A 22,201-nucleotide genomic window follows, 5' to 3' on the forward strand; every position below is an offset into this window, starting at 1 on the left:
TCCTGTCTCAGCCTCCCAAGCGTGGGGATTACAAGCGTGCGCCACCATGCCCGGCTATTTTTATATTTTATTTGGAAACAGGGTCTCACTAAGTTGCTGAGAGCCTCACTAAGTAGCTGAGGCTGGCTTCGAACCTGTGCGATCCTCCTGTCTCAGCCTCCCAAGCCTGGGGATTACAAGCATGCACCACCCCGCCCAGCTAACTCTTTTTATTTTTTATTCTGAAATAGAACCTCACTTAATTGCCCAGGCTGGCTTCAAACTTGGGATCCTCCTGTCCCAGTTTCCCAAGTACTGCGGTTATAGGCCTGTGCCACCAGGACCAGCAGTAAATATTTTGACCTGTGGATCATAAACCTGTACTTCCCTCTTAAATTTTTGTGACATTATTACTTATGTATCTTTTCTGACACTATGATTCAAATGCTATTCTATCCTTCTAAATCTATGATTCATAATGAATTTCTCATTTCATGTGACTAATACCCTCTCTTCTGTCTTCCAGAGTCATACAGCAATTCTCCAACCCCAGTCTATTCAGTTATCAAGTTTTTGTCATTTTCCTTCTAAATATCTTACATATTCCTTCCTTCCTTCAAGCTTTGAGGAGTAGTTTGGGTACCTCCATTAAAAGTTCTCAAGAAAGTGATATCAATAGGAACTTGAATAGCTAGGAAACTAAAGATGAAGAATGCCTACTTTTCTTTTTTTAAATTTTTTTATTGGTGCATCGTAGTAATACATCTTAATGGGATACAACATGGTGGAGACATACATGCGCACATCACCCAATTACCTTTTACCCAATTCCCACTTCATTCCCTCCCTCTCCCTTCATCTCATGTTTGGCTTGGTGATTGACATTCATATGATTGTTAAAGTACATCATGTGCATTAGAGAATTTCCCAGTTCCCTCCTCCCATCCCCTCACTTATATCGCCTTATTTGCTAATCTATAGAATCTACTTCTTCATCTAGAGTTCCTTCTGTGACCCATTTTCTCCCTAGCTTTCACAGATTAGGGAGAGCATCCAATTTCTTACTTTTGTGGCTGACTAATCTCACTTAGCATAATGTCCTCCAGTTCCATCTATTTCCTTGTAAATGTGTTTTTATTTATGGCTGAGTAAAATTCCATTGTGTATATATTCCATGGTTTTGTTATCCATTCATCTGTTGATGGACATCTTGGCTGGTTCCATAGTTTGAATTGTGCAGCTATGAACATAGATACCCATGCATTAGCTTGGAAGTTTGGTTTCCTTTGTAGATAGCCAGAAGTGGTATTGCCGGATCATATAAGTTCGCTCCCATTCTTCTGAGGATCCTCCATATTGTTGTTTTTTGTTTTGTTTTGTTTTGTTTTTAGTTTTAGACCGTTTGTGCATGACACCTGTCCTAGAAAGTAAAGTTAGTTTTAAAAAATGTGTAATGGATTGCCTTGATGCACGCAGAGAAGCCTGTCAGAAGAAATCCCATGCCTCTTAGATGCTATTCCAAGTAGACACTGCCAGAACCCAAGAATTGTATTGTGTTTATTATTTAAAATTATATTTATGGCAAGTGATAACTTGTTTTTCATTCATGAATCTTGTAATAAATAAATTTCAGCTTTAAAAAGGATGATAAATAGGAAATGACTCATGGTATGGATATATGAGATTACAGCAAAATTGGGAAAATTGTATGTGAATCACTGGCAGCTTGAAGGATGGTAGTTTATGCTCTCAATATAATTTTTTTTTTCAGTACTGGGGATGGAACCCAGGGATATGTTCTACCTTCGAATTGCTACACCCCCAGCCCTAATTTTTATTTTTATTCTTTATTTTGAAACAGAATCTCACTGACTTGCAAAGGGCTTCAGTAAGTAACTGAGGCTGTCCATGAACAGTGATCATCCTGTCTCAGCTTCCCAAATGCTGGGATTACAATTGTGTGCCACCATGCCAACTCTCAATAGAAGTTTTAATAAATAATTGTACTATACAGTGTAATGTACTGCTATGTATCAATGAAGAAACATTAACAAAACAAGAATCTTTGGAAAGGTGTGTGTGTGTGTGTGTGTGTTGTGTGTGTGTGTGTGTGTGTATTTTCACACATATGCATAGTGCAGCAAAAACAGACATACACATTATAACAGCCATATTAAACTAGAAACGGTGGTTATGTTGTGTTGTAAGGCCACAATCTGGAGGACACAAAAACAGCTCTGATTCAAAGTCATAGACTTTTAAACTTTGTGTTTGCTGGGCTCAGAATGCAGGCAGGGTGTCCTGGCCAGGATTACTTAGCCATGGCACTTTGACATTTGGACTACATAATTATTTGTTTTAGGTCCTGTCCTATGTACATTCAGCAGAAACTCTGGCTTCTACATATTAGATGCCTATACTGCTCTGCACTTTGGGACAACAAAATATGTCCCCTGGCAGGACACAGTCACCCTTGTTGAGAACCACTGTTCTAGGCAGAGAGAATTGCCAAATGCAATTACCATGGCATCATGAAAGCACTTTTGAAGATTAATACAAGGTAAATGAATGATAAAGGATAGCTTTCGTAGCATGGTGAGTCACAGAGAGGGAAGGATTAATAAGGATGTAGATGGCCTGAGATTTTAACTTCCTTAGAACAGAAAGTGATGAAAAATTTTAAAGCAGAATCCCCTGGATCCAATTTGGTGCTGTGGGAGTGGGAATTCAAATTGGGAGGGAATCTAAAGGTCAGTCAGTCAGAGGCAGATGCCCAATGACCAGTTTAGGCAAGAAGTTCTGTATGGGTTGATTGCCTAAAACATAGGCTATCAAGTCATCTTACTAAATATAAGAACATTTTGTCAATCAAGTACTTGAGAATGGAGATTATATTATTTACCAGTTGTTTTATTTAATTTGCATAGATGTTGTATTTTAGAAACAATAATGTTCTTTTAAAAGTTCAAGATTTGAAGACTAGCTTGAAGCAATAGGAAATTTAAATTTTAGATACTAATCCCAATATTTCAGCTCTAAGTAAAATAGTTTATATATTCTGTAATTTAAATATTTTATAGAGTAGATTCTCATAAAGCACTGTATCTCCATATATCTGTATGTTTTTAAGTTCTTAAAAAATAAACTCTTCTTTTTCTTTTTATGAAATGTTCATCTGTTTCTCTAAGTAGAACCTTATAAAAATGGAATTTCAAAAGTCATAATAAATTTTTATTTTCATCAAGAAAGCTAAACTAAAATATCTTCTCTACCAGGAGGATTAAAACACCTCCTCTAACCAGCAGAGCAGTCGGCTCCCGTGGCATTGGCTGAGGAGGGAAATCATTGGGCAACAGTGCAGCCTGCCTAAGTGGCACCTGGTGGGGACCAGATGAACAAAGTAAAACGCTTCAACCTCAGGACTCCTTTGTGGACTCCTTTGTGGTTTTTGTTTTTTGTTGTGTGGTACTGGGAATGGAACACCCCCAGCCCTCGTTTTTATTCTTTATTTTGAAACAGGGTGTCACTGAGTTACCAAGGGCCTCACTAAGTAGCTGAGGCTGGCCATGAACCATGATCCTCCTGTCTCAGCTTCCCAAATGCGTATGCCACCAGGCCCGGCTTAGGGTTTTGTTTTTAATTCAGCAAAATTTGGTATTTTCTCCTTTAGGAAGACTAACACTAACTAAAGTAAATAACTGCTAGTGGTCGACATTTGCATAGGCAGAGACTTTAAATCTGATATGCAAGTTTGGATTTCCTTTCTTTTCCTTTTTTCTTTTTCTTGCCCTTCCCTCCGACAGCCAAACGAAAAACTACAATTTATGCCTGATCTATCCAAGCTCCAGAAATCCCCTAAGAATGGCCATTCATAATGTTAGCTATATTTAGAAGCAGGAAAAACCACACTTTGCTGCAGTGGTTGTTTGGTTTTTGTTTTATATGAAGAAGTAAATTTTGTTCAGAGTGTTTTAACATTTATGAATATGATCTGTATTTTTCTGTCTGTGCCAATTTTACAGAAATTCCAAATGATTTTAGATTATCTTGGATACTGTCTTTGGCTAGATTTTCCTAATATAAAACTTTGTCGGCTAATGCTGTAGACTTCTCAGACAACCACAGGATATTCTCTTTGACACATTACATCTTAATTTGGCTCCCTTCTGAAATAGTCAGTCTGGAATTTGGAATAGTGAATGTCTATCTTATGATAATCATCTTTACTTAAACATATTTGTATCTTGATCCATTTAGACCTGAAATCAAAACAGTGGACATGAGTATTATATCTAAATATCAGTCAGTTGATTGCAGTTATTAAATAATTACCTATTATGTTCCAAAACTATCTTTGTATTGTGTGGGTTTTATGTTTTGCTTTGTTTGGATTTGTTTTACAGTGTTGGGGATGAGTGCTCTACCACTGAACTACATGCCCTGGTCTTTCATTTTATTATATTTTTGAGACAGGGTCTCACTAAGTTGCCCAGGCTGGCTTTAAACTTGCAATCCTACTGTCTCAGTTCCTGAGTCACTGAAATCACAGGCACAGGCCTCAATCACAATGAGATCACAAGCTTCAACCAATTGGCTTCAATTAGCTTTTTACTTTGTTTAAAAATATCTCCTACATAGATTTTTAGACTTTTATTGATGCATTATAATCTCACATCATAATGTAATTAATAGTGTTGAATAGTTGCACTAATAAAAATTCAGGGAAAATACTGTATTAACCCTCTTACTACATATATATATATATATATATATATATATATATATATATATATATATATTATATTCACACACATATATATTCTATATCTATATGTGTGTACATATGTATATATGTGTGTATAAATGTATATGCAAAGCATTTATACCTTGTGAATGATATAAGCTTTCACCTTTCTTGAGCTTCTTCATTGTCTTTACTATCTTAAACTGGGTAAAATTAGCATCAGAAAGTCAGTATAAACCCAAAGGCTAGAATGTTTGATCATAGTCTTGTAAAGAAAAAGGAGAGGTTGAAACCAGATGGAGGCTTCAGCTTAGCTGTGAATTTTCACACATCTGCAACACATTCTTTACTGCTTAGAAGTGAATATACACAGTTAAGTCTCTAGACAAGGACCAGACCTGTGCTTTGTAAGTTTAAAGTAAACAGTTCCACTTGGGAAATTTCAAGTAATGTTAATCACCATGAATGATGCTGTGCTTTCCTGTGTAATAAAGAGCCATTTACAGAACAACTGTTGGGCTTTCTTGAAGAATTAGTCTCATTTAAGTTCTTATCTTTATGTCTTTTTAGAAAGTGCAACAGTATACGCTAATAATTCAAGCTACAGACATGGAGGGCAATCCCACCTACGGCCTTTCAAACACAGCCACAGCCGTCATCACCGTGACAGACGTCAATGACAATCCTCCAGAGTTCACCGCCATGACAGTAAGTACAGCTTGTCACTCAAGGAACTTGAGGTCTGTGACCCATTATGTGGAAGTTTTGTCATAAATAGTAAATGTGTTAAATAGAAGTGGAGCTTGCTGAACCTAATGGTAGAATGGCCACTGACTCGGAGGCGTTGGTCTCCAGGGCTTTAAATCAGACATCTGAGTAGTTTGCTTTTCATTGTCCTAGGTCCCATTGTTAAAGATGTTAAAATATGCTGTGTGGAACAAATGTCCTTAAAAGACTTTGTGCCATTATAACAAAATACTTATATTTTTAGGTGCATGATCTCTTTGACTTATTTATTCTTTGTCAGCATATAATTATCTATATCTCAAGTAAAATTATATCCACAGACAAGTCCTTTCCCCAAATCCCAAATAAATCACCTAGATACAAATGGATGCTAATTTTAATATTAATGAAAATTTAACATAATATGTAAAAATATTGTGGGCTGAAGAGTGCTATAGTATTTTTAAAGGCAAACATAAATGCTGAAAAGTACTATAGTATTTTTAAAGGCAAACATGAATTCTGTAATTACTGATATCTTCATTTAGTGTAGATAATCGAGATTTAATGGGGCAGTTAAAATAAGGTATTTTGGTCATCGTGACCACCCATCCTTCAGTGGTCCACATGGTCGCTCTGACTGCTGTTTGTCTTTCTCATAGTTCTATGGTGAAGTCCCTGAGAACAGGGTGGATGTCATAGTAGCAAATCTGACTGTGACCGATAAGGACCAGCCTCATACACCAGCCTGGAACGCGGTGTACAGAATCAGTGGTGGAGACCCTACAGGACGTTTTGCCATTCAGACTGACCCAAACAGCAATGACGGGTTAGTCACCGTGGTAAAAGTAAGTGTTTCCAGTGCTCAGCAGTGACCAGTAGATCCTCTTCCATTTTCCCTGCCAGATATTTCCAAATCTGCAGTTTGCATGTATTTGATAGGTTAGATAGATGTGCTCCCATTATCACTAGAAAATGATTGTTTTACACTCAGTTTGGCTGAGAATGGATCCATATGACCCAGCTATACCACCCTGCACAAACATATTTCACATTGTGAGGTTTTGATCACCAGTTGGTAGCTATTAGGAATGATAAGCCATCCCTACTTTTCCTCATATTTGGAGCTATTAGAATATTGGCAGGTAGTGAATGAACCAAAAGACGGCACAGAAGCAAAATAGAATGAATAGGCAGGAAGAGGGCCTGGGTTTTTTAAATGCTTTCATTTACAGTATTGATATAAATGCTTTTAAAAAATAAGGAACAGATTCCTCTTTTTATTTTTTATTGGTGCATTGTAGTCATACATCATAATAGAGTACAAGGTGTTAGAGACATACATGCACACATCACCCAGTTAGCCCTTACCCAGTTCCGGTCCTGTCCCCTCCCTCACCCTCCCTCCTCATGTTTGGCTTAGTGATTGATATGTTTGTTAATGTACATCATGAACATTAGAGAACTTTGTCAAAAAAAGAACCTAGCAAAACCGTTCATTGCTGGATGCAAAAGGAATATTTTTCAGATATAATAAATGTATAACTATAATGTAAAAGTTTTTTTAAAAAACAAATGTACCTTCCTTTTAACCACTCAGTGAAGATTAACTCCTTTGCCTTTCACCTGAGCATTCTTGACTTTCAGTGAACCATAGCGTTGGCCTCCTAGAGAAATGTATGTGGAAGCACCAGTTGTTAAGAATCATACACTGTTTATAAGATGAGTGGAATAGGGTGGGCTGTAGAAACTTTCTGAACAACTACAGAATAGTGACTAAAAACACCAGCCCCAGAGCCCAGCTACCTGTCACAGATCTGTTTACTCCTGTTGGGCACTTAACCTCAGGTTCCTCATACAGAAAGAGAGGCTGATAACAGCACCTAAATAATGGCATTGCCATGAAAGTAATGAGTTTCATATACATTGAAGGACCTGGAACTCTGCAAATACTGCTTAGCATAAGTAGATTTTATGTTGGGCGTTGAAATCAACCAAGATTTACTTTCTGCCATTTTTCCTGTCTTGTTTAAAATACTTGATAAAGGGGATATGAATTGCAGATTCTGGAGTGATAAAAGAAAAACAGCGTTTGAACACTTGGGGGGGTGGCCTAGGTAGGAAAAAGAGGTGGTTTGTGCTGATGATGTGGGTTTCTCAGGAAGCTCCGTTCTGCAGCCACTGTGACGGCTTGTGCACTTGCCCTGCCCTTTCTTCCCTATTATTGCCACACTGTAGGATTTTTTTGCACTTGCACTAAAAAGATGGTCAAAAGAAGTTAAGTAAAGTTCCAGTCTGCTCAGCCAAGTGCTGGTGCACGCTTTAATCCTAGTACTTGGGAGGCTGAGACAGGAGGTTCGCACAGGTTCAAAGCTAGCCTCAGCTACTTAGTGAGGCTCTCAGCAACTTAGTGAGACCCTGTTTCCAAAATAGGTCTGGGAGTATAGCCCAGAGAAAGAAATACCCTGGGTTCTACCCCCAGTACCACCAAAAAAATTTTTTAAAAATCTTACTGCTCATTCAACTCCTGAAACATTCCATTGACACTAAGATTCAGTGGAACTTTGGAAGTTCATATTTACATGAAGAATTACTTGTGCATCATAAGCTGAATGTTGTTCTTAAATGTGGGGTCTTTTACAAGCCAGGAAAATACTCAAAATTGTTTTTGAAGACAACAGAGTTTTAATTTTCTAAATCACAAAGAAGGGAGAAAAAAACCTGCTGGCAGAAATTACTGTTAGTAACTATTTAAAAATCCTATCACTATTAAAAGATGTATTTGTGCATACATGTGTGTTCTTCAAATTATGAAAAATACATGAATGTTTAATAATACTAAGCATATTTTTCTGGGTTTTTTTTTTCTGGTACTGGGATGGAACCCAGGGATATTTTACCTCTAAGCCAAACCCTCAGCCCTATTTTTTATTCTTTATTTTAAACAGGGTCTCATTGAATTGCAAAGGACCTCACTAAGTAGCTGAGGCTGCATGCGAACTGCAATCCTCTTGTCTCAGCCTCCCAAATGCTTTGTTTTTGTTTTTCAGTTCGTCACAGACTAGTAAGAGCTTTCCTGGATGAGTAGCGGTCTTGTACCAATATTTGAGAGTATACTCCTTGTCTCATGTAACCTCATATTATTTAGTATTTTTGATTAACAATGCTGCCTCTGTCAATATTCTTACTCTATAATCCACAGAAACTGTGACCACACATCTTAGAGGGAGGAAGGCAGATTTACAGGATTATTTAGTCTCTGGAGATTCCAGGTTCAGTCCACCTGGAGCCAGTGTCTGCACATCTCAGAGCATGGTGCCAGAAAGCAGAGACAGAGCGAGGCTCTCCTCTCACCTCATGGAAGCCAGAAGCAGAGAAACCGCCAGCAAGCAAGGGACCAAAGACACACGCACAGTCCCTGGGGCTGCGGCTTCTCCAGCAACACCCCCCTGGCCTGGCTTTCCACACAGGTGGACCCACTAGATGTGTCTGTGGATGAGATTACAGCCCTGATGACTCAGTTACATCAACTCTGAACATTGACATTGGAGCTCTTCAGGGGACATTGTATATCTAACCATGACAAGTGCTACTTTTAAAAATAATGAATTTTTATATGCCTAAATAGATCTGTGCAACAGTTCTATGCATTATTTACTGGACATAAGTTTTTGAAGTAGCCAAGACTTACAATTAGGTTAAACTGGAATAAGTATTTCAATGACTAACCACGCCAACACATGTTTTCTAAGAATTTGAGAGGAAACTTAGGAGTGTGAGAGTAGGGATGGACCCAAGGGCATTCTACCTCCAGCTACACCCCCAGTCTTATTCTTTACTCTTTATTTTGAAATAGTGTCTCACTAAGTTGCAGAGGGCCTCACTAATTACCTGAGTCTAGCCTCAAATCTGTTACCCTCCTGTCTCGGTCTCCCAAGTACTAGGATTACAAGTGTGTGTCACCACGCCCAGCTATGAATTTAAAAAACAAAGCTTTGGGAATGGATTTCATAGAAAAATGAGCTAAGAATACAAATATCCTAATTTCTGAAAATAATATGGCTTCCCTTTTCTCTTTTTTCCAGCCAATAGATTTTGAAACAAATAGGATGTTTGTCCTTACTGTTGCTGCGGAAAATCAAGTGCCATTAGCCAAGGGAATTCAACACCCACCTCAGTCGACTGCCACTGTGTCTGTTACAGTTATTGATGTGAATGAAAACCCTTATTTTGCCCCCAACCCTAAGATCATTCGCCAAGAAGAAGGCCTTCATGCGGGCACCATGTTGACAACATTCACTGCTCAGGACCCAGATCGATATATGCAGCAAAATATTAGGTATGGCGTGCTGTTCACTGTAGCTTGTAATTATATTCTATTGTATACCATGCATAAAGTTTATGCGTTTGAGTATGAAACCTTCCTTAACATAGAAACTATTAACTATATGTTTTGTATTTTATCCTAATATGTTTGGATCTTACAGAGAATTTTTGAGAGGAAAAAAATTCTTTGTTTCTTTTTGGTTCTTGTGACTGTATATTGAACTCAGGGGCATTCCACTCCTGAGCCACACTCCCAGCCCTTTGTTCTTTTTTCTTCTTTAAAAAAAAAAAAAAAACAAGGTCTTGCAAAGTTGCCAAGTCTGGCCTCAAACTTGCAGTCCTCCTTTCTTAGCCCCCCAAATACTGGTGTTACAGGCACATGCCACTGTACCCAGCTGGAGGTTATTTCTTATAAAGAAAAGGCTTTTTTAGTTCATCAACACTCATAGAAAAATCTCATAATGGGGTAAATATTTTCCAAGATAATGTTACTTAATTTCTCTCAGCCTATAACATATTACATTAAAAATATGTAAAATTGACCTGCTCATTTGAAAAAAAAAATCTTTCCTTTTTAAAATTAGTTATCTAGCTGGTGCTTTTATAACAAACACCTCAAAAATTTCAGAGAATAAATAGGGAAATTTTATAATCTTTTAGCATTTATCTCTCTTCCACACATCAGGAAAAAAAGAAAACTCATGCTAAAACCAAGATCTAAGAGCTAATTATAATCATCCCTTAACTGTACAGTGAATTTATAAAGTGTGCCTGTAAATATTTCCACACTCAGCAAAATCTAATTTATCTTTCTTCATGAGGGAGTAGATGACTGGCAAAGTGTATCCTATGTGATCCTTATCCATAGCTGGTGATAATTCTTAAAATTAGCTCATACTTTAATTTCTGTCAGAACTGCTGCATTTATCCTTCACTCCACCATGCATTGAAGTCAAGATAGCTAAAAAGCTAAATTAATAAGTGTATTGAAATCCAACAGTTCTTACCTCTGCAAACACATTTTCTTCACTATATACATAAGATACTGAGCTTGAAAAGCTCACTTACCTCTAGTGAAAATGGAGTTTAAGTTGATACCTATTGATGCAGGATTCAACTGATGATACTTCTTTAAAAGATAGATAGTGTTGACTCTGGATGAGATGTGCTAGTAAGAATGGGATTATATGGGTATCTTTCCAGTGAGATTAATCTCTGTCGTGCTAAGAAAGGAGTCTGTGATATCAAATAAGCTTCTGTGCATTAGGGTTCCTGAATATAAGCATGCTGTTTTATGCCACCGTGTTATTATCAGTTGGATCCTAAAGGAAGATCTCTCTGGTCCACCTTATACTGCAACAGGGAGACTGCTCCTGGGCTTTCCTCTAAACACCTGTAGAGTGTTCCCTGCATGTCTGACCTTAATGCATCTCCCAAATCACTGCCACAAAAATTATTTTCTATGTTGAAGCTGTTCTGTTTCTACCCTTCATCTACCAAAATGCAACTTGATGAGCTGGTTATATTTGTGCAATTTAATATATAAAGCAAGCTTTATTTTTATGTTTTGTAAAAAAAAAAACCCTAAAATTGCTGTGCTTTTATTTTGTAGATATACAAAATTATCTGATCCTGCCAATTGGTTAAAAATAGATCCTGTGAATGGTCAAATCACTACAATTGCTGTTTTGGACAGAGAATCACCAAATGTGAAAAACAATATATATAATGCGACTTTCCTTGCTTCTGACAATGGTTTGTAATTAAATGTAGTCTTTGTGTCATCTTGTACATTGCTTAAAGAGAGTAGAGCCTCATTATTGCATGTACAGTTGAGGTTTTCTATAAGACTGAATTGTCTAGAAAACTGACCTTTACTACTCATAGGGCCCCGACTCTTTTATAGGGCCCCAATATTTATTTTTCATTTCCTGTGTGCTTTCTATGACATATTTTTCTGTTGTCTGTAATGAGTGTTCTCTTTGTCCATACATCTTCCATGGTAGCCTGACATGATGATTGTGGACATGTGGTATTTTCCTGTCCTGGCACACATTGGTGCCCCAATTACTGCAGAAATAATCAACCCTCAGTGTCCCCAGACTTTGTCACTTGAGTTGGTCTTATCCCCCCCCCCCGCAGTACTGTGGATTGAACCCAGAGGCATTCTACCTCTGAGCAATACCCCCAGACCTATTTTATTTTTTATGTTGAAACAGGGACTCAGTGAGTTGCAAAGGACCTCACTAAGTAGCTGAGACTGTCCAGAAACTGCAATCCTCCTGTCTCAGCCTCTCAAATGCTGGGATTACAAGCATGTGCCACCACGCCTGGCTTAGTTGATCTTTTGATGTTCCTTTTTCTTAGTGTGTTTGTGGCTATTAGTCTGTATCTCTCTGCCATGGGCAAGGGACTCTAAGTTATGTGCATAAATTGAGAAAAGTGAGTATGTAAGCATTCGGGTATTGGCTTTAGAACATACACTTTGACACCATTTTAGTATTCTTTCTGGATCTTTGCTGGGTTTCAGTTGGTTCAGATAAATAGGTATGTGCTTTTTTAGATATCTAAAATAAAGAGACTTAAATAGCATAATGATGGCCCTTTTTGTTTTCTTAGCACTCAGTGTGACATGTGCTTAAGAATGTGGGCTCTATGCTAGGCATGGTGACACTTGCCTGTAATCCCAGTATTGGGAGGCTGAGATAGGAGAATCACAATTTAAGGCTAGCCTCAGCTACTTAGGCCCTCAGCAACTTAGTGAGATACTGTTTCAAAATATAAGTAAATAAATAAAGTGGGCCTGTAGGGGGCATAGTTCAGAAGTAGATTGCCCTGAATTCATTTTCACTCCCCATTATGACACACACACACACACACACACACACACACATACACATACCCATGCAAGCACACACACACAAAACTATATATATGTACATATACCATATATATACATATACACACATGCACACACACCATATATATACATACCATATATATAAATATGCACACACCCCATATCTACACATATATACATATACACACACCATATGTATATATGCACTTGCTATATATATATATATATATATATATATATATATATACACGCACCATGCACATACACACACACACACACACACACACACACATTGAGAGGGAGGCCTTCTGGTGTTCTCCTTGACCCCCTGGACCTAAGCTCCTCTACTACTTCCTTTTTTTCCCCTGTAAAATAATGTTTTATGAGCCGAGCGTGGTGGTGCACACTTGGAATCCTCATGCTTCAGAGGCTGAGACAGGAAGATCTCACAGGTTCGAAACCAGCCTCAGCTACTTAGGCTTTCAGCAACTTAGTGAGACCCTGGTTCCAAATAAAATATAAAATAGGTCTCGGAGTATAGCCTGGAGGTAAAAAAAAAAAGTTTCTGGGTTCCACCCCCAAGTACCAAAAAAAAAAAAATAATAATCTTCATTTGTAAGTTAATATGCTCATTATAGGAAACAAAAAACACAAGAAAAAACAAAAACAAAGTCATGTAATCACAAGCATCATAGTTGGATGACCTTCTAATCCTGTGCATACATACTCAAAATACTATTTGTGTGGCCAAGATTGTAGTTAGTGTGCATAGCCTTGGTTATCAAAAATGCTGTACTATTCTCTAAGTGTGGAAATAGTGATGGGTTTTGTTTTGTTTTGGTTTGATTTTGGTGGTGGTACTGGGGTTCCAGGAAACCCTTCTACCTCCATGTTACACTCCCAGAACTATTTTATTTTATTTTATTTTATTTTATTTATTATTTTATTTTGGAAACAGTCTCTTAAGCCAGCAAGGCTGGCTTTGAACCTGCGTGATCCTCCTGTCTCCGCCTCCCAAGCGTGGGGACTACAAGCGTATGCCACCATACCCGGGGGTGATGGGGTTTTAATTGGTTTCATTTTGTTATTGTTTTAAATTTTATTGGTGTATTGTAGTCATAAATATATATATATATATATATTATATTATATATATATTTGTGTGTGTGTGTGTGTGTGTGTGTGTGTGTGTGTGTGTGTGGTGGTGGTGGTGGTACTGGGGTTCCTGGAAGCCCTTCTACTTCCAGGCTACACTCCCAGAACTATTTTTACATTTTTATTTGGAAACAAGGTCTCCTAAGCCAGCGTGTGCGGCTGGCTTCGAACCTGCGTGATCCTCCTGTCTCTGGCTCCCAAGCACGGGGATTACAAGCGTGTGCCACCACGCCCGGCTTTTGTAGTCATAAATCTTAATAGAGTACAAGATGGTAGAGGCATACATGCACATATCACCCAATTAGCCCTTCTCCAATTTCCACCCCATTCTGTCCCCCTCCTTCCTTTTCATATTTGGCTTAGCAATTGGCTTTAATATGCTTGTGAACGTACATCATGTACATTAAAGAATTTCCCTATTCTCCCTCCCATCCCCCTCAGTTAGGTCACCTTGTTTACTCATCTAGAGTATCTCCTTCATCTAGAGTTTCTCCTATGATCCATTTTCTCCCTAGCTTCCACATATTAGGGAGAGCATTGATTTTTTTTTTACTGACATAATCTTACTTTGAATAATGTTCTTCAGTTCCATCCATTTCCCTGTAAATGATGTAATTATATTTTTTATGGCTGAGTAAAATTCCATTGTGCACAGATCCCACAGTTTTGTAATCCACTCATCTGTTGATGGACATCTTGGCTGGTTTCATAGTTTGGCAATTCTGAATTTTACAGCTATGAACATAGATATGCATACATTAGTTTGGTACTTTGGTTTCCTTTCTTTTGGGTAGAGACCCAGAAGTGATATGGTAAGTTCATTCCCTTTCTTCTGAGGATCCTCCATACTGTTTTCCAAAGTGGTTGCACTAATTTGCAATCCTACCAACAATGTATTAAGAGTTCCTACTTCTCCACATCCTTGCCAGCATTTGTTGGTGTTTGTATGGTTTGTTGTTGTTGTTGTTGTTGTTTTGCAGTACCAGGGATGGAACTCAGGGGTACTGTACCTTGGAGCTACACCCCCAGCCCTAACATTTGGTCTTTTTTTATTATTATTATTTTTTTTTTTTATTTTTTGGTGGTACTGGGGTTCCTGGAAGCCCTTCTACCTCCGGTATACACTCCCACGGGCTACACTCCCAGACCTATTTTTTAACATTTTTATGTGGAAACAGAGTCTCTTAAGCCAGCGAGGCTGGCTCCGAACCAGCGCGATCCTCCTGTCTCTGCCTCCCAAGTGCGGGGATTACAAGCGTGCGCCACCACGCCCGGCTTTATTATTATTTTTGAAACAGAGTTTCTCTGAGTTGCAAAGGGCCTCGCTAAGTAGCTAAGGCTGTTCATGAGCCATGATCCTCCAGTTTTTGCCTCCCAAATGCTGGGATTACAAATGTGCCTCACCACACCTGGCCTGTTGTTTGTGTTTTGAATGGTTGCCATCCTAGTTGGAGTTAGGTGAAATCTCAGGGTAGTTTTGATTTGCATCTCTCTGATTGCCAGTAATGTTGAGCATTTTTTATACATTTACTGGCCATTTGAATTTCTTCTTTTGTGAAGTATCTACTTATTGTTCTTAAACAGGCTAATAACAACAGCCAAATCAGTGTTTTGAGGAAGATATAATGGTTTCTACATGTAAAACTTTAAAAGCAATACCTAGCACATACTAAGCACTTAAATCTTTCTCTTATGAATGAATAGCTTTAATACTGAATCACAAGTATATTTTCAAACGTTTTTAGAGTTAGACCATGAAGAATGTGAATATTAAAAATAAATAGACTTTCAGTCGGTGGTCAACTTGTGCAGTTTGAGCCAGACGTGGTGGCTCATGCTTGTAATTTGAGCATTTGGGAGCCTGAGACAGGAGGATCACAGTTTGAACATACTGTTCAAATGTTTAGAGCTGCACCTTTATAGGAACAGTCTCCATTTAACACCATTGCACATTAGAGTCTGTTATACTTCCTTACTTCAAGGAAGCTGTATCTTTACAGTGGAAAGTAAAGTAATATATCTTGAACCACAATCTTGAGAGATAAAGAATCATAAAATTGTGTGTGTGTGTGTGTGTGTGTGTGTGTGTGTGTGTGTGTGTGTTGACTGTGAGATTCACCAAGGTAGATTGTTTCCTATTTTAAAAGAGGTTTTTATTATATGCTGGGTGTGGTGGTGCAGTCTTGTAATTTCAGCACTTGGGAGGCTGAGACAGGAGGATTGTGCAGGTTCAAAGCCAGCCTCAGCTACTTAGTGAGGCTCTCAGCAACTTAGTGAGACCCTGTTTCCAAATAAAATATAAAGTGGGTCTGAGACTGTAGCCCGGAGGTAGAAAGCCACCCTCAGTACCACCAAAATAAATAAATAAATAAAAGAGCTTTGATGAGAGAGAAGAGAGCTAAGCTATTAAATCTATGTATCTGGAAGCCGGGCGTGGTGGCGCATGCTTGTAATCCCCGCGCTTGGGAGGCGGAGACAGGAGGATCGCACAGGTTCAAAGCCAGCCACGCGCGCTTGGCTTAGGAGACCCTGTTTCCAAATACAATTGTAAAAATAGGTCTGGGAGTGTAGCCCGGAGGTAGAAGGGCTTCCAGGAACCCCAGTACCACCAAAAAAAAAAAAAAAAAAAAATCTATGTATCTGGGATGCAACTATGCACGTCACTGTCAGTCAGAGGGCCCGAATTTGAGTGTCAGTTTTGCTTCTTAATGTTCCTACTCTCATACTCTTGTGCCTTGGTTTTATTAGTTATTTGACTGTTGCCTATTCTATAAAGCCGTTACAAGAACCAAGTAATCTTAAGTGTAATAATAAATGTGAAAGTTAAGAAACTACCAAATATCATAGTGGTTTTAAGTAATATTGAAATTTTAAACAACCTGGCTTCAATTATCAATGATCTTACTCTCAGAATCATCATATTCTTCACAGAAGATTGTAGAGATATTTACTTACCTCTCTTTGAAGATTATATATGTATGTGTACCTTCCTAGTTGTATGATTTTGAGTAGATCACTAAATTTCTGGTGCTCAGTATGCATGGCTATAAAATATTTATGTATATATATATGTATAATTTAATATATGCATGACTATTTATAATATACAGAAGACAAATGGCCAGACTGAATTATCCCATGGGGTGATAGAGATGACATTTTATAGTGGAATTTGAGTGGGTTTAGGATTGGGCAGAGCAGTCTTTAGAAACACCCCACCCTTTATATAAGAGCAAGTAAGTGCCCTAGAGCAGTTGACAGAGCCTGAGGATCCTCATTGTTTAAACATACTTCATTGGGGGACAGTGAAATAATCTCAGAGAACAACCTAATTCTTTCTCAAGCATGAAGTTGGCTGGCCAATAGATAACATTTCTCTCCTCTGTAGTATCCATCCTGAGACAAGACCTGTGGTTCTGTATCACTTGTCTACGACTATTGTGACTACTCACGGCCATGTTCAGCTTTCAAAGCACTCTTCTGTTCTTTCATGCACATGTCCTAGTTCTGTGCCAAAAGGATGCAGTCCATAAATTTGTGAGCCGAGTGCCCTGCGTTCTGGACCTCACCACAGTGCCTGGGGGAGTGTAGTGTGCACAGATCCTGAGCAATGAACAGTGTGGGAGGCCTGGGATCCCTGGTATCTATTATCACAATGCTCAGCCCCTACAAACCAGCACTGAAGTCTCATGGTCACCCTGGGAGGAAAGAAGTGTACTTGTTCCAAAAGCCATCTTATCAGATACAGGGGAAACTACATATTTCCAGGATAACACAGCAATAAGGGCAAGAAGGTACTGAGCACGGTGGCACTTAACTGTAATCTTAGTACTTGGGAAGCTGACACAGGAAGCTTACAGGCTTAAGATCAGCCTCAACAACTGAGTAAGACTCTTGGTGACCTGGCTGGGGATGTAGCTGGGAGGTAGTATGACCCTGAGTTCAAGTTCCAGAACCACAAAGAGAGCAGCGGGAATGAGAAGGCTGGAAGCTAGAGAATTTCACTGTAATTGAGGCTCCTTGGAGACAGTTGCTCAGCATCAGTTGTGATTTATCTCCCTTTTTAGGAATTCCTCCTATGAGTGGAACAGGAACGCTGCAAATCTATTTACTTGATATTAATGACAATGCCCCTCAAGTGTTACCTCAAGAGGCAGAGACTTGCGAAACTCCAGACCCCAATTCAATTAACATCACAGCACTTGATTATGACATCGATCCAAATGCTGGACCATTTGCTTTTGATCTCCCTTTATCTCCAGTGACTATTAAGAGAAATTGGACCATCACTCGACTTAATGGTAAGAACAGGTTAATTATTTGAATATATGTGCAGTTGAGAGGTTTCAAAGCCTGGTATGAAAAGTTAATTTTTACGCGCTTCATAATCTTCTCATTAAATATATTCTAAAAGCTACTGAAAGTTTAAGTAATATATTAAGATCCCTTAAAGCCACAACTCTCTTCACAATGCACCAGAGGAATGATTTGCTTTAGGTTTATGATTAGGTAGCAGATACATTCCAGCCATTTCTTCTTTCAACAGTTTTTTATATTAAATGTCTAACTATATTTTTCCCTCTTTTTGTTCAGGTGATTTTGCTCAGCTTAATTTAAAGATAAAATTCCTTGAAGCGGGTATCTATGAAGTTCCAATCATAATCACAGATTCCGGTAATCCTCCCAAGTCCAATATTTCCATCCTCCGAGTGAAGGTTTGCCAGTGTGACTCCAACGGCGACTGCACAGACGTGGACAGGATTGTGGGCGCGGGGCTCGGCACGGGCGCCATCATCGCCATCCTGCTGTGCATCATCATCCTGCTCAGTGAGTGGCCCCTGGTCCTAGCCTCTCACTCCTTTTGCCTCTCTCTAGGATGTCCAGCAAAATAACTATTGTTGCCTTCCAAAATAATCTACCAGTCCTCTGACATCCGGGTATTGTCTTGCCAGTCATACATGGGACACAACCATGTCCCCTTAAGAATAAAGAAACTCTGAGCATTGTTTCAAGTGTGTGCATGTTTGTAGCAATCCTTTAGAATGCTTCCATGCCTTCCTACCATTTTTTTCATCTTTTTTTGTTTTTGGTGCTGATTGCTTGGGGAGCTATAGAAAACTCTTTTCATAGAAAAAAAAGTTAAACAGTCCTAAGTTTGGGCACTTATGATTTGAGTATGAATTTGTGGCACATAGTTGATGATTTAGGAAAATAAGTATATTGCTTTCCTTCACTTTCCTTCACATAAAGCATAGTCAGCAACCTGCTCCAGTCATGCGGGAATCAAGGTGTTTGTTTCTGAAGACCTGTACTAAATAGTGAAAGACTGTACTTCACACACAGCACATTTGATAATAGAAATGATTACACAGCTCAATAAATTGTCTGTCCTTAGAGGAAGTGCAGATTAAGGAATTGCTTCTTTTTAAGATACTTTGCAGTCTTTGGTTCAGTGGAATGCAAGAAATTAACCGCTGGAAAGTACTTTAGGAACCGCTTCTAAGCATGCAGGTTAAAAGAATAAATTGCCTGGTCCCTGTGTTTTATTGTAGTATAGCAGCAGGACTTAGTTTATTGTGTGATCATGCTTATGCACCAATCACTTTCTTGAAAATGTTGGCCATTTCTTTTATGTTTTCTCCATTTACAAGTGTTCTGGTAATTTAGAATTCCATCCCTTTATTCTAAGCAATTACTATAGAAGCCTGAGCATTTTTTTACTTCCTGTGTGGAGACTTTTGTAGCTATAATTTGAAACTTGTATGCTATACTAATAATCCACTTGCTAGATTTAGCCCTGGAACAATGGCAGATGAGATCATGTATCTGGCTTTAAAAGGAGGATATTTTCTTTTATGACCAATAATAAAATGTGCTCAAATAGGAGACATTAAATCTTTTGTTTCAGGATGTAAACTGATACCCTCAAATTTTAGACAGAATTCATTCCTTGATGCGCACTTAGGGACATGTTTCACTTTCAACTGAAACGTGCTGTAAATGCCAACCTTATCAAGAAAAATGTAGGTATGATGGATGAAGGCATGAAGAGGTGACTATGGCATTTTGAAGGAAAATGAATTGGTGCTGATTTTAACATCAACTCTGAGAAACTTATGGTTCCGGACCCAGCACATAGTGTGAAGCATGGAAACCTAATATTTTTTCAGCATTCAAACTAATCTCCGAGTTGTAGCTGAAACTTGCAGTTGGGTTGAAAAGGGAATTAGAACAGTGTGGCAAGAAGAGTACTGGCCTTTGGGAGTCAAAAAAAACTTAAGATCCCATTTCGGATCCACTTTCAATTTCTTACTCAAGTCATCAAGACAACACTCGCCCCCTAGAGAAGTGCCATTTTCCCTGAATTTAGCAATATAACGCTGATTGGCGAGTCTGAATGAAACAACAGTTTAACTTACTGCTTTGTGTCTTCAGAATTTATGAAACATTCTCTTAAGGGCCATCCTCTAGCAAGCCCAAATGAAGACAAAAGATGATATTGTGCCCCATGTGTCAGTAATGAAACTGAGGGTAGACATTCGCTTAGTGAGTTCACAGGTCATGAGGGCTTGGAGCCCAGGTCTTCCCATGCTCAAGGAACCCAGAGCTCTTTCGGCTTCATTTTATTTCTCTCAGTGCAAGGCTAGATATAGAGAGTAGAATTAAAGCATTACACACCTTCTACCTATTTAAATATAAACAGGGTTGGAGACTGTGATTAGACAGGTCGGGCTTTCAAAATTGTGATATTGTGTATTTTTACTATGTCTCTGCCTAGTTCTTGTACTGATGTTTGTGGTATGGATGAAGCGCCGTGATAAAGAACGCCAGGCCAAGCAACTTTTAATCGACCCAGAAGATGATGTCAGAGATAATATTTTAAAATATGATGAAGAAGGTGGAGGAGAGGAAGACCAGGTGAGCACTATTTTTCATTTATCTTTAAAAGAAAATTTTATCATCATGTAAATTAAATGGTGAAAGAAATGTTTTCAGTTTTCTTTTCTATGATTGTAGTATCAGCTGGTGAATTTTTCCCACATATTTATTAAATTTTTTAAAGTATCAAGTGTTATTGTTCTTATTTTGTAAGAAAATTACTGTTTTTCAAGGAGTCTAGGATTGGAACCCAATTCCAGTTATATAATATACTGATTAAAATGTTTTCCTGCATTTTCTCTTCACTGTTGATTCAAGTATAACTAAAAGGTGTTTCTACATCAGAATGTATGTATGATAATAAAGGCACTAAATCACACGAATTTACCATGCAAACTCAATATTCCATGCATGATCTTAATCTATTATAATACAGAAGTGGACAGAGCCAAAAAATATTTGCTCTCAAGGGTCATACACACACACACACACACACACACACACACTCTCACACGTATTTGAAATGAGACATCTAGTTGATCTTTGTATCCATAGTTTCTGTGATGTGCTTGGCTCTTAGCAGTGGTTCAATAGATGTCAAAATTCTCTTATTATTAAATAACATGCTCTTTGGAGTCACTGTGTAATTAATGGGGCTGCCTACATTTTAAGGATTAAAATGACCAATACATGGAAATCAAAGATCTTTGTGTGCTCAGAAGCAACATTTTAGATATTTAATAGCTAACATTCATCAGATCTGTACTCCATGCCAGACCTTCTGAAAGTACATTAAATGTTATCTCTTAAGTCTTTGAAACCTTCGATATTACTGTGAAGAGCTTCAATTTGGGTGATAAAAAATTGAACCTAAGTTGGATTCTAGAAAATAATGTACCTAGAAAATAATAGATGCAGGATATACGTTCAGGTCTCTGATGTCACAGATTAACTGTGTTGATAAACTTCCTCTTGAAATGATTGAAGGTATTAATGAAATCCATGAGAAATCACTATGACAGGTATTTCTTAACTACAATTGATTGCTTAAGCCATTTCTGCTTGCTTAAACAAATGCCAGGACTGAAAAGAACTCAGAATTTTTGGATTTTGCATCAGCAGTAATACACTGTTTTAAATATATGTGTAGACATCAGTGATAGGGCTGTTGACTCAAATAAAGCAAATCTTCAGTTTTTTCTTTCATTTCTTCATTTCTTTTGAGGAAAGGATATATCACATTTATTTTACGAACTGCATTTACTTTTGTTCTTGTATTTAATTTTTGTGGCAGCCCACTAGAGTTTTGCCTTTTAAATATGCACATAATTGTGATTTTTTTTTCCTCAGAGCTCCTAACTCCCAGGGCCAGGGATATGACCCACATCTTCTTATCCCAGGTCCTATGCTTGGTTTACAGTACCTCAACTATCATTTAGAAAAGATGCATGTTTCAAATATGTTGAAAAGTTGACTAAAGTGTGCAAAGTTGTTTTGAATATTCACTAATTATAGTGGCTCTATAAATATAC

General features: G+C 38.1%; 1 protein-coding gene across 1 annotated transcript in view; it reads left to right on the plus strand.

Moving 5' to 3' along the window:
- Positions 1-22,201, plus strand: part of CDH2 (cadherin 2) — a gene marked incomplete at both ends in the record, with an annotated part of 250,396 nt that overhangs the window by 195,964 nt on the left and 32,231 nt on the right. Inside the window, 7 exons of the mRNA XM_080714497.1 lie at positions 5,294-5,431; positions 6,112-6,297; positions 9,535-9,788; positions 11,388-11,530; positions 17,858-18,091; positions 18,384-18,617; positions 20,569-20,708. Coding sequence (XP_080570623.1) covers positions 5,294-5,431; positions 6,112-6,297; positions 9,535-9,788; positions 11,388-11,530; positions 17,858-18,091; positions 18,384-18,617; positions 20,569-20,708 — 1,329 coding nt within the window. The remainder of the gene's footprint in view (positions 1-5,293; positions 5,432-6,111; positions 6,298-9,534; positions 9,789-11,387; positions 11,531-17,857; positions 18,092-18,383; positions 18,618-20,568; positions 20,709-22,201) is intronic.

The sequence above is a fragment of the Muscardinus avellanarius genome (assembly GCF_963383645.1).
Source record: "Muscardinus avellanarius genome assembly, chromosome: 17".
In the NCBI taxonomy this organism is placed as follows: Eukaryota; Metazoa; Chordata; class Mammalia; order Rodentia; family Gliridae; genus Muscardinus; species Muscardinus avellanarius.